Source organism: Astyanax mexicanus, chromosome 10 (assembly GCF_023375975.1).
Source record: "Astyanax mexicanus isolate ESR-SI-001 chromosome 10, AstMex3_surface, whole genome shotgun sequence".
Classification (NCBI taxonomy): domain Eukaryota; kingdom Metazoa; phylum Chordata; class Actinopteri; order Characiformes; family Acestrorhamphidae; genus Astyanax; species Astyanax mexicanus.
Window position 1 is genome coordinate 34,596,198 of NC_064417.1, and position 12,533 is coordinate 34,608,730.

Below are 12,533 nucleotides of genomic sequence, written 5' to 3' on the forward strand. Positions count from 1 at the left end.
TGATTTGTAATCTGTGATTGTGATGCAAAATCTGGCATTGTGATCTGTAATCTGAGGTTGCGATCTGTAATCTGAGATTGTGATCTGTAATCTGAGGTTATAATTCATTATCTGAGGTTCTGATATGTAATCTGAGGTTGTGATTTGAATCTAAGGTTGTAATGTAATCTAAGGTTGTAATGCGTAACCTGAGGTTGTGATGTGTAGTCTGAGGTTGTGATGCATAATTTGTGGTTATAATCTGTAATCTGAGGTTGTGATGCGGTATCTGATGTTGTGATGCGTAATCTGAGATTGTGGTCTGTAATCTGAGGTTGTGATGCATAATCTGAGGTTCTGATCTGTAATCTGAGGTTGTGATGCATGATCTGAGGTTGTGATGTGTTATCTGAGCTTCTGATCTGTAATCTGAGGTTGTAATCTGTAATCTGAGGTTGTAATATATGTAAAGATTTAATTTATCATCAGAAATTCTGATCTGTAATATAATGGGAATGGGGGTCAATGTAACTTGTTTATGCTGAGTGAGTTTTTCACAAAACACACACACACAAACACACACAGGCTAAGCAGTTGCTAATTGCTAATGAAAAACCCTCTTCAGTACTGTTGAACTAGAAACTAATGAGCAAACATTACTTAGACGTGTGTGATTAAACACTGACGTTACAAGTGTGTGTGTGTGTGTGTGTGGGTGTGTGTGTGTGTCTGAAGTAAACAGATTTCTGCCTGCAACTTCATTATATAAAGTGTATTTAATGTATTGATCAATGACAGCCCAGATGCTCACTAATGAAGGAGAAAACACTGTGATATATTTACACAATACAACTAAATGAACGGAGAGAACACATAATCACATCATCTATTACTATTACTATTATATTTTTATTTAAGAGAAAATCCAAGCATATTTCAGAATCCGGTCTGGTGTAAATAACTGTCTAAACTCACCAGTAAGTCTACACCAGTCTACTGAGTTTATATGGAATAATGATTATGATGATGATGATGGTAAAACAGTAAAATCTTTATATTTAGGATCTATATTCTATTGCTGCACTATGCCCTGCAGCATGTATCCCTCCACCATTTTAACACTGACACCAATGTCCTTCCATCACACATCACTCTTCACTCTTCTACCGTCCACATCATTCACACACACACACTCAAACACACACGCACACAGACACTTAGTCACCGACAGCAGGCAATCGCTCAATCAGTCAAATACACACTCACACACACACACACACACACCAAAAGAAACATGATGTCTAAAAATACTGGAGTCCTTATATACCGATGGGAATAGATGAGTCAACTGATGTCCTTCAGAGAGAGAGAGACACTGACTGACTGCTGTTCATCACTTTCTCGCTCTGTCCCATCATTTTATTCTCCCTCTCTCCCTATTTGTAATGTCATTTTCCGCTCTCTGCCCAACCTCAGGTTTCGGTTGTTTTTGCGTAGAATTCAGTGAACTGTTAAGTGTATGTAGATTTGGCTTTAGAATTAAGTGTGTTAGAGTATTAGACCTAAGTGCAGAGTTTAAACTAGTATTAAGTGTAAAGTTTAGTGTAGACTTAAGTGTAGAGTTTAGTTTAGAGGTGAGTGTAGAGATGGTATGAAGAGCTGAGAATAAAGTGTAGAGTCGAGAAAAGGATTGAGAGCAGAGTTGAGTGAAGTCGAGTGTAGAGATGAGTGTAGAGTGGAGTCTAGAGATGAAAGAGTTGAGTATAGAGTATAGAGTTCAGTGTGGAGTTGAATGTAAGTTTGAGTATAAAGTTCAGTGAAGATCAGGGCATAGAGTGGAATGTATAATAGAGGGTAGAACTGACTGTAGAGTGGATCATAGAGGAGTGACTAGAGTTCAGTGTTGAGTTTAATGTAGAATTTAATGTAGAGTTGAGTTTAGAGGTAAATGTACAATCCAGTGAAGAGTTGAATGTAGAGTTGATTGTAGAGTAAAATGTAGAGTTTAGTATTGAGTTGTATGTAGAGTTGAATGTAGAAGTGAGTGAGAAGTTGAGACCAGAGTTCATTGTTGAGTTGAATGTAGAGTTAAATTTAGAAGTGAGTGTAGAGTTGAGACCAGAGATCAGTGTTGAATTGAATGTACAGTGAACTGTAGAGTTCAGTGATGAGTTGAATGTAGAATTGAACGTAGAAATGAGTGTAGAGTTGAGACCAGAGTTTAGTATTGAGTTTAATGTACAGTGAAATGTAGAGTTCAGTGATAAGTTGAATGTAGAGTTAAATGTAGAAGTGAGTGAAAAGTTGAGACCAGAGTTTAGTATTGAGTTAAATGTACAGTGAAATGTAGAGTTCAGAGATAAGTTGAATGCACAGTAGGATTTAGAGTTCAGTGTTAAGTTGAATGTAGAGTGGAGTAGAGACCAGAGTCTAGTGTTGAGTTAAATGTACAGTGGAATGTAAAGTTTAGTGATGAGTTGAATGCACAGTAGGATTTAGAGTTCAGTGTTAAGCTGGTTGTAGAGTTGAGTTGAGACCAGAGTTCAGTGTTGAGTTGAATGTATAGTCACAGTAAATGTAGAGTTAAGTGTTGAGTTAAATACACAGTAGGATTTAGAGTTCAGTGTTAAGTTGAATTTAGAGTTGGATTTAGAGTTCAGTGTAGTGTTGAGACCAGAGTTCAGTGATGAGTTGAATGCAGAGTTAAATATTATGGTACTTTTATATTATGGTATTTTTTTAACAATATTATTTCCGGTGTGTGTGACTGTGTGTATAACTCAAGGATAGAGAGAGAGGATCCTCTCAGTGATGGGTGAGATTGTGTGTGTGTGTGTGGATAAGCGGTGTGATTGGCGTGTGGTGTGTGTGTGATGTGCAGAGTGAAGTGTTGCGGCACTGAAGCAGAAAATTGAAATATATTCACACGGACACCAAACGCTGTATAGCTGATCTGCTGCGGCAAAGGGGGCGGGGTTAAGTGTGCGTGTGTGTATGTGTGTGTGTGTGTGTGTGGAGGCGAGGGGGGGGTGTTGTTGGCTTCAAGACTAAGGCAGGTACTTTACTCTCTCAGGTGCATTTCTTACTTCAACCAATCCCCGCCTCTGGCTACACTCTCTACTCTACACCCAGAAAAAGAGCGAGAGCAAGAGAGAGAGAGAGAGAGAGAGCAAGAGAGAGAGAGAGAGAGAGATGTCGTTGCATTAGGCTGGAGCGACAGCAGTAAAAAAAAAAATAAATAAAAAAAAATAAAAAAAAGGAAATGATCTGGGGTGGCTGCATTTGGTCTGCAGGTTTAGGTTCAGCAACAGTATGTGCTGAAAGAATGAGGTCAGCTGACTACCTGAATATACTGAATATAGAGCAGGTTATTCCATCAATGGATTTTTTCTTCCCTGATGGCACGAGAATATTCCAAGATGACAATGCCAGAATTGTGAAAGAGTGATTCGGGGAGCATGAGATCATCATTTCCACATATGGATTGATGACCACAAAGTCCAGACCTTAACACCATTGAGAATCTTTGGGACGTGCTGAATGGAGAAGACTTTGTGCAGTGGTCACACTCTACCATCAACAATGCATCAAAGATCTTGGTGAAAAATTAATGCGACACTGGATTGAAATGAATCTTGTGACATTGCAGAAGATTATCAAAACAATGTCACAGTAAATGTGTGCAACAATCAATCCGTTAGGGTTGTCATCTATCCATTATCCTGACCCACTAATGCTGCTCTTATGATTGGATCTAGTAAAACATGTTTTTTTTTCTTTTTAGTGGACAGTAGAGACAGTTACTCCAACAAAAACAGGATTAACTCTTTTTAATACCCTTAATTTCAGAAGAAACACTAAATGCTCATGTATCCTAATACTTTTTTTCCTGATAGAACCTGTGTGTGTGTGTGTGTGTGTGTGTGTGTGTGTGTGTGTGTGTGTGTATGTGTGTGAATGTGTTGGGTGGATTATAAGGCTTTGCAATAGAGGCTTTCAGACTTATCACCTACACAGAACAAAAATCTAATGAACACACACTCACATCCACTCTCTCTCTCACACACACACACACACACACACACACACACACATACACTCATTGCGCCGAAGTGCTGGAGGTGTGGTTTATTTACTCAGTCTTTTATTGAACTGGGAGAACAATCGCTCTGTGTTTAGCCGGAGCTGAAGTGGCCTAGAGCAGCATGTGTTTTATCAGTGTGTGTCTCTGTGTGTGTGTGTCTGTGTTGGTGTGTGTGTGTGTGTGTGTGTGTGTGTGTGTGTGTGTGTGTAGCTTGGTTCTAATCTGGCTTTGCTGAAATGAATTCCTGCTCGTCAGTCTGAATAGAGGCGCTGTGCTGCAAACAAAACCCGCTCACAGAGGAGCGTCCTTATCTACCGAGTGTGAGTGTGTGTGTGTGTGTGTGTTAGAGTGTATCTAACACACACATTAGCTGCAGGTTTGTTCAGACTGACAGTGCTGATGAATAGCTGTGGACGCTTCATTCTGAACTAAAGAGCTCTGAATAGGGTTCTTCTTTCTGACTCCAAACAGCAACAGAACCTTTTTTGGTGCTAAAGTAAACCAGATTTACAATGTCTGCTTTTACCAGATCCGGGAGCATTTGTTCTGTGACTTTGGTTCGTTTAGTAAAATGTGAAAGCTGTCTTGGAGCCGGGGGCGGTCCAGAGTAGTGATCTCTGGGCCTTTGGAAATCACTGTTCTGGATTTTACTTTAAAGGAGAATTTAGGTGTAAAATGAACTTTTTGGTGTAGTAAAACATGGTAAAAATGAAATACCTTTGATTAATAGGCTTGTTTTGTAACGTGACACTTCCACTTATGGCGTTGCTTCCCTTTCCATCAATATATTGTCACTGTCCAATGAAAAACTACACAGCAAAATTGACTAACACTAACACTGTCCTAGATAACATAGGGTCCCACTGACTAAAGTGTTGAAATAACTCTACCACAAGATTAAGAGTTAATTCAACACTGTATGGAGTCATATATTAACTCTATGTAACTCTCATCTGTGTTAACACACTTTAGGGCTCTCGAATTGTTAATTTTTTTTTTTTTGAAGTTCATTTGAAATTATTTTTGTCTTTTTTTTACCTGAATTTTACCCAAAACTATATAGCAGATTGTCTATCAAACATTATAAAATGTGAGCTATACCACAGAAAAACAACTTTTTATCCTATCTAAGCTTTACTTATAACAGGAAATACCTTTAAAATCTGGCAAAAAGCAGTGTTTCTCCCATAATACAATAACTCTTGTGCGGAGGCCCTTATCCACCATCCAACCCAACACCAAGAGGATGAATAATGCCCAATCAGGGTGAATAAACCACCACATCTAAATCATGTTTACCTACAAACATATACACATATAAGACACACACACACACACACACACACACACACATACATATTAACCCCAAAGAAAGAATAATGGTATATGGAATAATGGACTGCAGAGCATGCTGAGAGTGAAGATTAAAAACTCCTATAGATTTAAAACATCTTTACACTGTGATTTTAACAATGTGGATTTTACTGTGTAGTATGTCCACGTTTCTCAATTTTTTATTTACTTAATAGGTTACAAAAAACTCACAAACACTGTGTCAAAAAAACAAAAAAAAACAAAATGACCTGAAATAAGCCCCTTTTAAACTAACTTCCATTAAAGTTAAGATTATATCTCTCTCCAATGAAGGTGGTGTTTTGGAGATACTTGTTTTTCACTGGACAGCGCCAATGTCCTGTAGTAAAGCACACTGTGATAGGCCTGGAGCAAGTGTTCTCCTCCCCCAAACCAACCCATAATCACTCCAAGGGATGTACTGCTTTATTTTCCACTAGTGAAAAAGTTGAATCACTGCCTTTACTTTTTTTTTCAGTCTGATAATGATACAACATTTCAATTTAATGTAGTATAATATACATATGAGACATATTGAGTTGACATAATATACAGTAAATATTAGGATATTAATCAGAGCTGAGTGGATTTAATTTTTTGCAGTGTTGAGTGTCGACTGCTCCTCAGGCTGCATGGAAACCCTGCTGCCGCTCTCATTATTCTCACTTTTCCACTCGTTAGGGCTTTACCTGCACCGTGTCGTCATTACAGGTGGCTCGTTAGGCTGGTGGAACTTTCCAGGTGTTGAAATCGGGAGCGTTGATTGCAGCATCCGTCTGCAGATCTGCCGCTGCTGTTTTCATGTGTTCACTAGTCTGTGTAAAACGAGGCAGGGCTTAACAGTGAGACAGAATTTACAGTAGGGAGTATTCACAGTCAGGAAAATCTGTGAGGGTTTCAGTAAAATACAGGAATTGAAACGGTGTGTTATACATAATTAGTAAAATGTAAGGGTTAATTAGGGATTTCTTAGATAATGTATTTATTCATGCTTATAATTTTAAAAAATTATCACTTCAATAGGAGCTTAAACTTTTGCACACAATTAATCAAAGGTGTCAAAAGTATCATCATCACCATTCATTCATTAATTCATTCATTACTCAGGTTGAGTATAGATACTAGGGTTTAAAATACTTCTAAAAGAACTCAAGCTTTTTACTCAGAAAGTAAAAGTGTAAAAGTACTGATTTCAAATCTAATCAAAGTATAAAAGTAAACGTAATGTAAGTGTAACAAATGTTACTAAGGGCAAAGCTTGAGATGCACTAGGCTCCCTGTTTCAGCTGCATGTGTGCCATGAAAATGAATGCATTTTAGTACAATGGAAATATATTAAAAGAAGAAGCTTAGTTGGGCGTTTGGCTGGAGTTCTCTTGAGTCTCTGCACGGATCATCTTCATACTAGGCTACATATGTCTGCTATGTTCTTGCTGGAGTGTGGAGTGAAGTGTGCAGGTGCGGTGGATAGAATAAACCAATAGGGTGTCAGAATGGTATATATTTATATTTCTCATCCAACTACAATCAAATTTGCTTTATATAGATGAAGCAATTTATCTTATTAAATGATGAGAAGCTGGAATGAAAACAAGCTAAAATTACATAGGAGTAACAAGGATATTTTGTAAAAAGTAAAGGGTAGAACAGATAATTGCGTAAACATATATGTAGAAATAAAAGGTCACCTAATAATAATTACTCCAATAAAGTATAGTATTTCTACTTTGTAACTTGACATCTCTGCAACTAACACAATGCACTATTTGTGTGCAAAAGATCTGTGAAGTGCACTACATAAGGAATAGGAATAGAGTCAATCAAGACTACTCACAGTTAAAAGTTATAGTCTGTATTATTTTGTTTGAAAAATGAAATGCAGAGGCATTTCTGAGTGAAAAAGGCATGAAATATTGTGTTTAATGGTACCAGTGTGCTGGAACAACCATCCCTGCTAAGCCAAAAATATTAATTCTAAAAACTGTTGTGTCGGGTCACTTTTCATGCTTTTCGGTCGTTCCTCTAGCCTCGTCACGCGTCTTTACGTACTTATGCCACACGTACAGCCTCTAAAAGAGGATCCAGCTCAGTTTTACTGAACGCAAGCGGCTGGTGGAGCAATGGAGACTTCAGAAGAGGAAACTCAGAAATTAGTAGCTCAATCATTCACTTATAGTAAAAACAAAGAAAAAAAGGAGTGAAGTTTCTGACTGAGTGTGCGCTTTCTCTCTCTCTGACGGAACATAACCTGGAATCGGATTCATCCGCTCTGAAAGGAGACCGCATCACACCCGCCCAGTTTAAAATTATTCTTTCACATACTGCATAATGCATTTACCCATTCTCACCAGAGAGGGCACTAAATCCCCCAAATCCCAAAACTTACAGACATCAGCTTTAACTCAACAGAAAAATTGCAGTCAGCTCTTGCTCACATTTGTTTCTCTCCTCTCTGTCCAATCACAGTTGCCACACCGTCGAGTGACCTTCTCCACAGCCAATCAGGCGCAGGACCTGCAGGACCCCTCGCAGCACAGCTACTACGACAGCGGACTGGAGGAGTCGGAGACGCCGAGCAGTAAGAGCTCGTCCGGGCCCCGGATCGGCCCGCTCGCCCTGCCCGAAGACCACTACGAGCGGACCACGCCCGACGGCAGCATCGGGGAGATGGAGCACCCCGAGAACGGTAAGAAGAGGTGGAGTGTCCCCTCCTTTATCTCCATCACTCCATCCCTCTCTCTCTCACTCTATCTCACTCTAAACAGCAGGGAGGTCAAGTGCAGTCCATCAGTGACCTTTAACCCTGGCTGAGTGTAGATTAGCATGGCGAACCCCACGAAAGAAAAAGCACCAATCATATAACAGAACCAACCCCACCATTGGTAATATATTGTTTGGGGATGCTTTGATCATTTTTGAGTAGAAAAGTGAATCCAAACTTCTATTTTTATAGTTAATGCTACGGTGGTGTTAGCATAAATTAGCTGCTATGGCTAAAAACAAACAGCCTTATTCATAGGTAATATGATCTTCTGCTAATCGTACTTGAATAATATTTGAATAATAGTTTAATAACTGTAATGATCTCAGCATGCTAGCTTAACTAGCTAGCATTCTACAGTATCAAACCTTCCATTGCCAACAAACTTGCTTAGCTAGCTAAAACACAAGCTAGCTCAACTTTAGCTCAACTTTAGACATGTTTTTTTTTCTCTCGGTTTTCTCCACCCACAATTCTATCAGGATAATAAGAGGCTCTTATCTGGAAAGGAGATGTGGCTAAATTATGAAAATATGCTAAATTTTATTTGAATAAAATTTCTCACACAACTTAGACATCATATACACTATTATAAGGGTAAATCTGGAGAACTATCCATCCAATTGGAGGGAAAATTGGTGGACAGCATTGCAGTGAGAAGATGACCCAAAGCATGTTCTACTGGAACCAGTTTAACTACAAAAATTCCCAAGTAAAATGTTTCATGTTACCCGGTGTCCAGTGAAACAATTCAGTGTAAGGTTTTTGGGCTGTGGGTGTGAAATGAAAAGTGTATAACTTTTATACAAATTACCAATGTAGTCACGACTTCAAACACACACACACACACACACACACACACACACACATAAAGATACACAAATGTGAATTTTCCGGCTATTTTCCTGGATGGAGAAGCTGTACGTGACAATTTACATGCAAACAGGACTGAGGTCATAGAATTTCCTAAACATAGCTCAGTGTTTGTGTGTGTGTGTGTGTGTGTGTGTGTTTATGTTTTGTAGGCTACAAACCCTGTCTACTGTAGATGGGTCAGTGTACATATAAGGAGATATTGTGATGTAAATTAAGATAATATATCTTCAGTATCACCTTTATTATGGACTAATAAATGTTTTAAAAAGTTACATTAAGACAATTACAATAGAAAAATCATTAAAAAAGTTTTAAACAGTCTTGTTTAAATGATAAACTTTCAGTAACATAAGAGCTTTCTTTGAGTTCCCATGTTTTAGTGCTGTATAAAAGACTTGTGGGCTTTCCTTCTTGTTGGATGCACTGTGTTTTTACTTGAAGCAGTTTAAGATCATTCAGAGCACATTCATAATTGGAGTTAATAATTAGTTTATTATTGTTTTATCCAACTAAAGTAAAGATATACAAGTAACAAAAATAAGATTCTGTACAGTAAGTGCATAGCTATAATAGTGTGTCTGTAACAGCATGTATAACTACAGCTCTGGAAATAAATAATAAGAGACCACTTACTGGTGATGTTTTCCCTTGATTTTACCAAATTGAAAACCTCTGGAATATAATCAAGAGGAAGATGGATGATCACAAGCCATCAAACCAAGCTGACCTGCTAAAATTTTTGCACCAGGAGTTATCCAAAAGCAGTGTGTAAGACTGGTGGAGGAGAACATGCCAAGATGCATGAAAACTGTGATTAAAAACCAGGGTTATTCCACCAAATATTGATTTCTGGACTCTTAAACTTTATGAATATGAACTTGTTATCTTTGCATTATTTGAGGTCTCTAAAGCCCTGCATCCTTTTTGTTGTTTCAGCATTCAGCATTTCTTATTTTCCCCAAATAAATGCTCCATGACAATATATTTTATTTGGAATTTGGGAGAAACGTTGTTTGTAGTTTATAGAATAAAACAACAATGTTCATTTTAATCAAATATATACGTATAAAAAGCAAAATCAGAGAATCTAATTTAGAAACTGAAGTGGTCTCTTAATTTTTTTTTTTCCAGAGCTGTATATGTATATAACAGCATTTATGTAATAGGAAATATATAACAACATGTCTAACACTATGTCTGTAAAAGTGTGTGTAGCTGTTGATAAGTGTTGGCTTATGGACAGTTTTTGTGAATTGTTATAACAAGTAACATCTGTTAGATGTTCAGTAAATTCAGTTCATTATAATAATACATTTTATTCATCCAGTTAAACAAAACTACTGTAATTTACTGGATTAATTATCATCGATAATCTGATGGATTTGCTGTAATGTATCAGATGGATACAGAGCTTTGATGTTTTGGCAATACAATGGTTTTATTAATGAAATTTTTTTATAAAGTGTAAATCTGTGGTGTCCTATCAGTTCTGGAGGCTCCCAAATCTGCATATTTGTCTCTCGTCCCGTCCTCCAGCAGCAGACGTCCTGTCTGTTCGGAGTAATTAGCGGAATTAATATTTGTGTAGACTCCACCAGCTGCGATGTCTGGAATCACGGGAATGTTTTTGGAAACCTTTACAAACATCATTACAGTGAGGAGTTTACGGAACACACGGCCGAGCGAGGGTCCAGACCTACTTTTCTTCCTTCATTTGTTTGTTTGTTTGTTTGTTTGTTATGAACCCATCTGGTTCAGCAGAAGAGTGCGCTTCACTGTAGACGTTCAGAGGGTCTCGCTCTCCATTTATCAGCCAGATTTATTTGGACATTCACAGTCTAGTTTAGTCTGGTGAGTGCTGATACAATGCAAAACACATAATAAACAAAGAAACAAACAAACATACGGTAAACAAAAGGATGCTATTTGCGAGAATAACAAAAGCTTCAAATGCTTTTCAGTCAGTCAGAATTTAATAATGCAGACGGTTCTGTGTGTAGGTGTATATTCATGTACTAATTTATGCAATTTATGGGCTATAAACCACACTGGATTATAAGGCGCAATTTAAGCAACACTAGTTTTAAAAAAATTAAATGAGCACTGGATGTAAATCTACACATGTAGAGAGATATATATTTCTCTACTAAAATCTGTTTATTTGGGTGAGTAAAGCGATTATATTTATTTACAGTACGCTTAGATTTCCAGTATTTTATTGAGGTTAGCAGCAGCGCTAGCCACGGTTAGCATCGATAAGTGCTAGTTAATGCTGACTGACAGTGCTACACTGAGGAACCCTGAGTGTTCCGTTAGCTATCAGCTAAATACACAGACTACAGCCTCATCTCAAATACTCACCTCTGAATGGCAAAAAGAGCTAGAGCTCTGGTTAGCGGCTAATGCTAATACTGCTCCAGCCTTGGTGCTGGAGAAACTTTATTTAAACTTCTATATAACACTGTACTTCAGTGTAGTGGCTTTACTTCTCCTTATAACCTGACTGGTAAAATTCATACATAATGTGCACTGTCTATTTTTAGGAAAATTAAAGGATTTTAAGTGCACCTTATACTGTGAAAAAAAAAAAAATACAGTAATTGTGTAATCAGATTTTAACGCTGTATTATAATGATAGTATCAGCTCTGGTCAGTGTTACAGTATCACACATCTGCAGGACGTTCCTGCGTCGGTCGGTCCGCATGTCTGCAGGTGCTCAGGAGATGAAAGTGAAGCAGAATGCAGGATGAAGTAACAAACTTCAAAGACTTGTTACATTAAATATACTGCGTGATGTTCAGTACTGGCAGTTTAGAACAGTACAGAAGGGTCCTGCTGAGATTAGACAGAGTTAAACTATCTCTACACCACTAAATACAGACGTATTTATTTATTTATTTATTAATTATTTATCCCTTGCAGAAGAAGATATAACTAAATAACTAAAATTTTAGAACAGGGAAATATTTTCTGACTCTTACACTGCAAAAAACAAAACTTACAAGGTACCACTTTAAAATAAGACTACCTTTATAACGGGTTTATAAGTGGTTTACAATTAGTTTATTAATGGTTATTAATTAGGTTGTAAATGCATTAAAAATCATTAATAATCAGTTATAACACATACGTAGAAAGGACAACAAATAGTGAACCCACAGCCATCTATATTGTTGCCCTTTCTATGTATGTGTTATAGCTGATTATTAATGATTTTTAAGGCATTTACAACCTAATTAGTGACTATTAATAAAGTTATTGTAAACCAGTTATAAACCCGTTATAAAGGTAGTCTTATTTTAAAGTGGTACCACTTACAATTGTTCTCCTTAATGTGATTTTTAAATCAGCTAAACAAAAAAATAATAATTGCACGGTAAACTATAGCAAATTCTCAGCTAAGAATAAATGATCTGAACTAAAGATTTGTACTTGGCACAACTGGTGTTGGTTTTCTTCAAAACTTTAAAGTTTGAGTC

General features: G+C 37.4%; 1 protein-coding gene across 6 annotated transcripts in view; it reads left to right on the plus strand.

Moving 5' to 3' along the window:
• pcdh1b (protocadherin 1b) overlaps positions 1-12,533 on the plus strand; it is a 200,139-nt gene that overhangs the window by 126,144 nt on the left and 61,462 nt on the right. For 4 of the 6 annotated variants that reach the window (XR_007440925.1, XM_022684028.2, XM_022684029.2 and 1 more), the window contains exon 4: positions 7,883-8,102. Coding sequence is in view for 5 of the 6 variants with exons in the window: in XM_022684028.2 (XP_022539749.2) it covers positions 7,883-8,102 (220 nt within the window). In the remaining variant the exon portion in view is untranslated. Of the gene's footprint in view, positions 1-7,882; positions 8,113-12,533 lie in introns of all 6 variants that reach the window. The other 2 variants (XM_022684030.2, XM_022684032.2) reach the window with 1 other exon arrangement.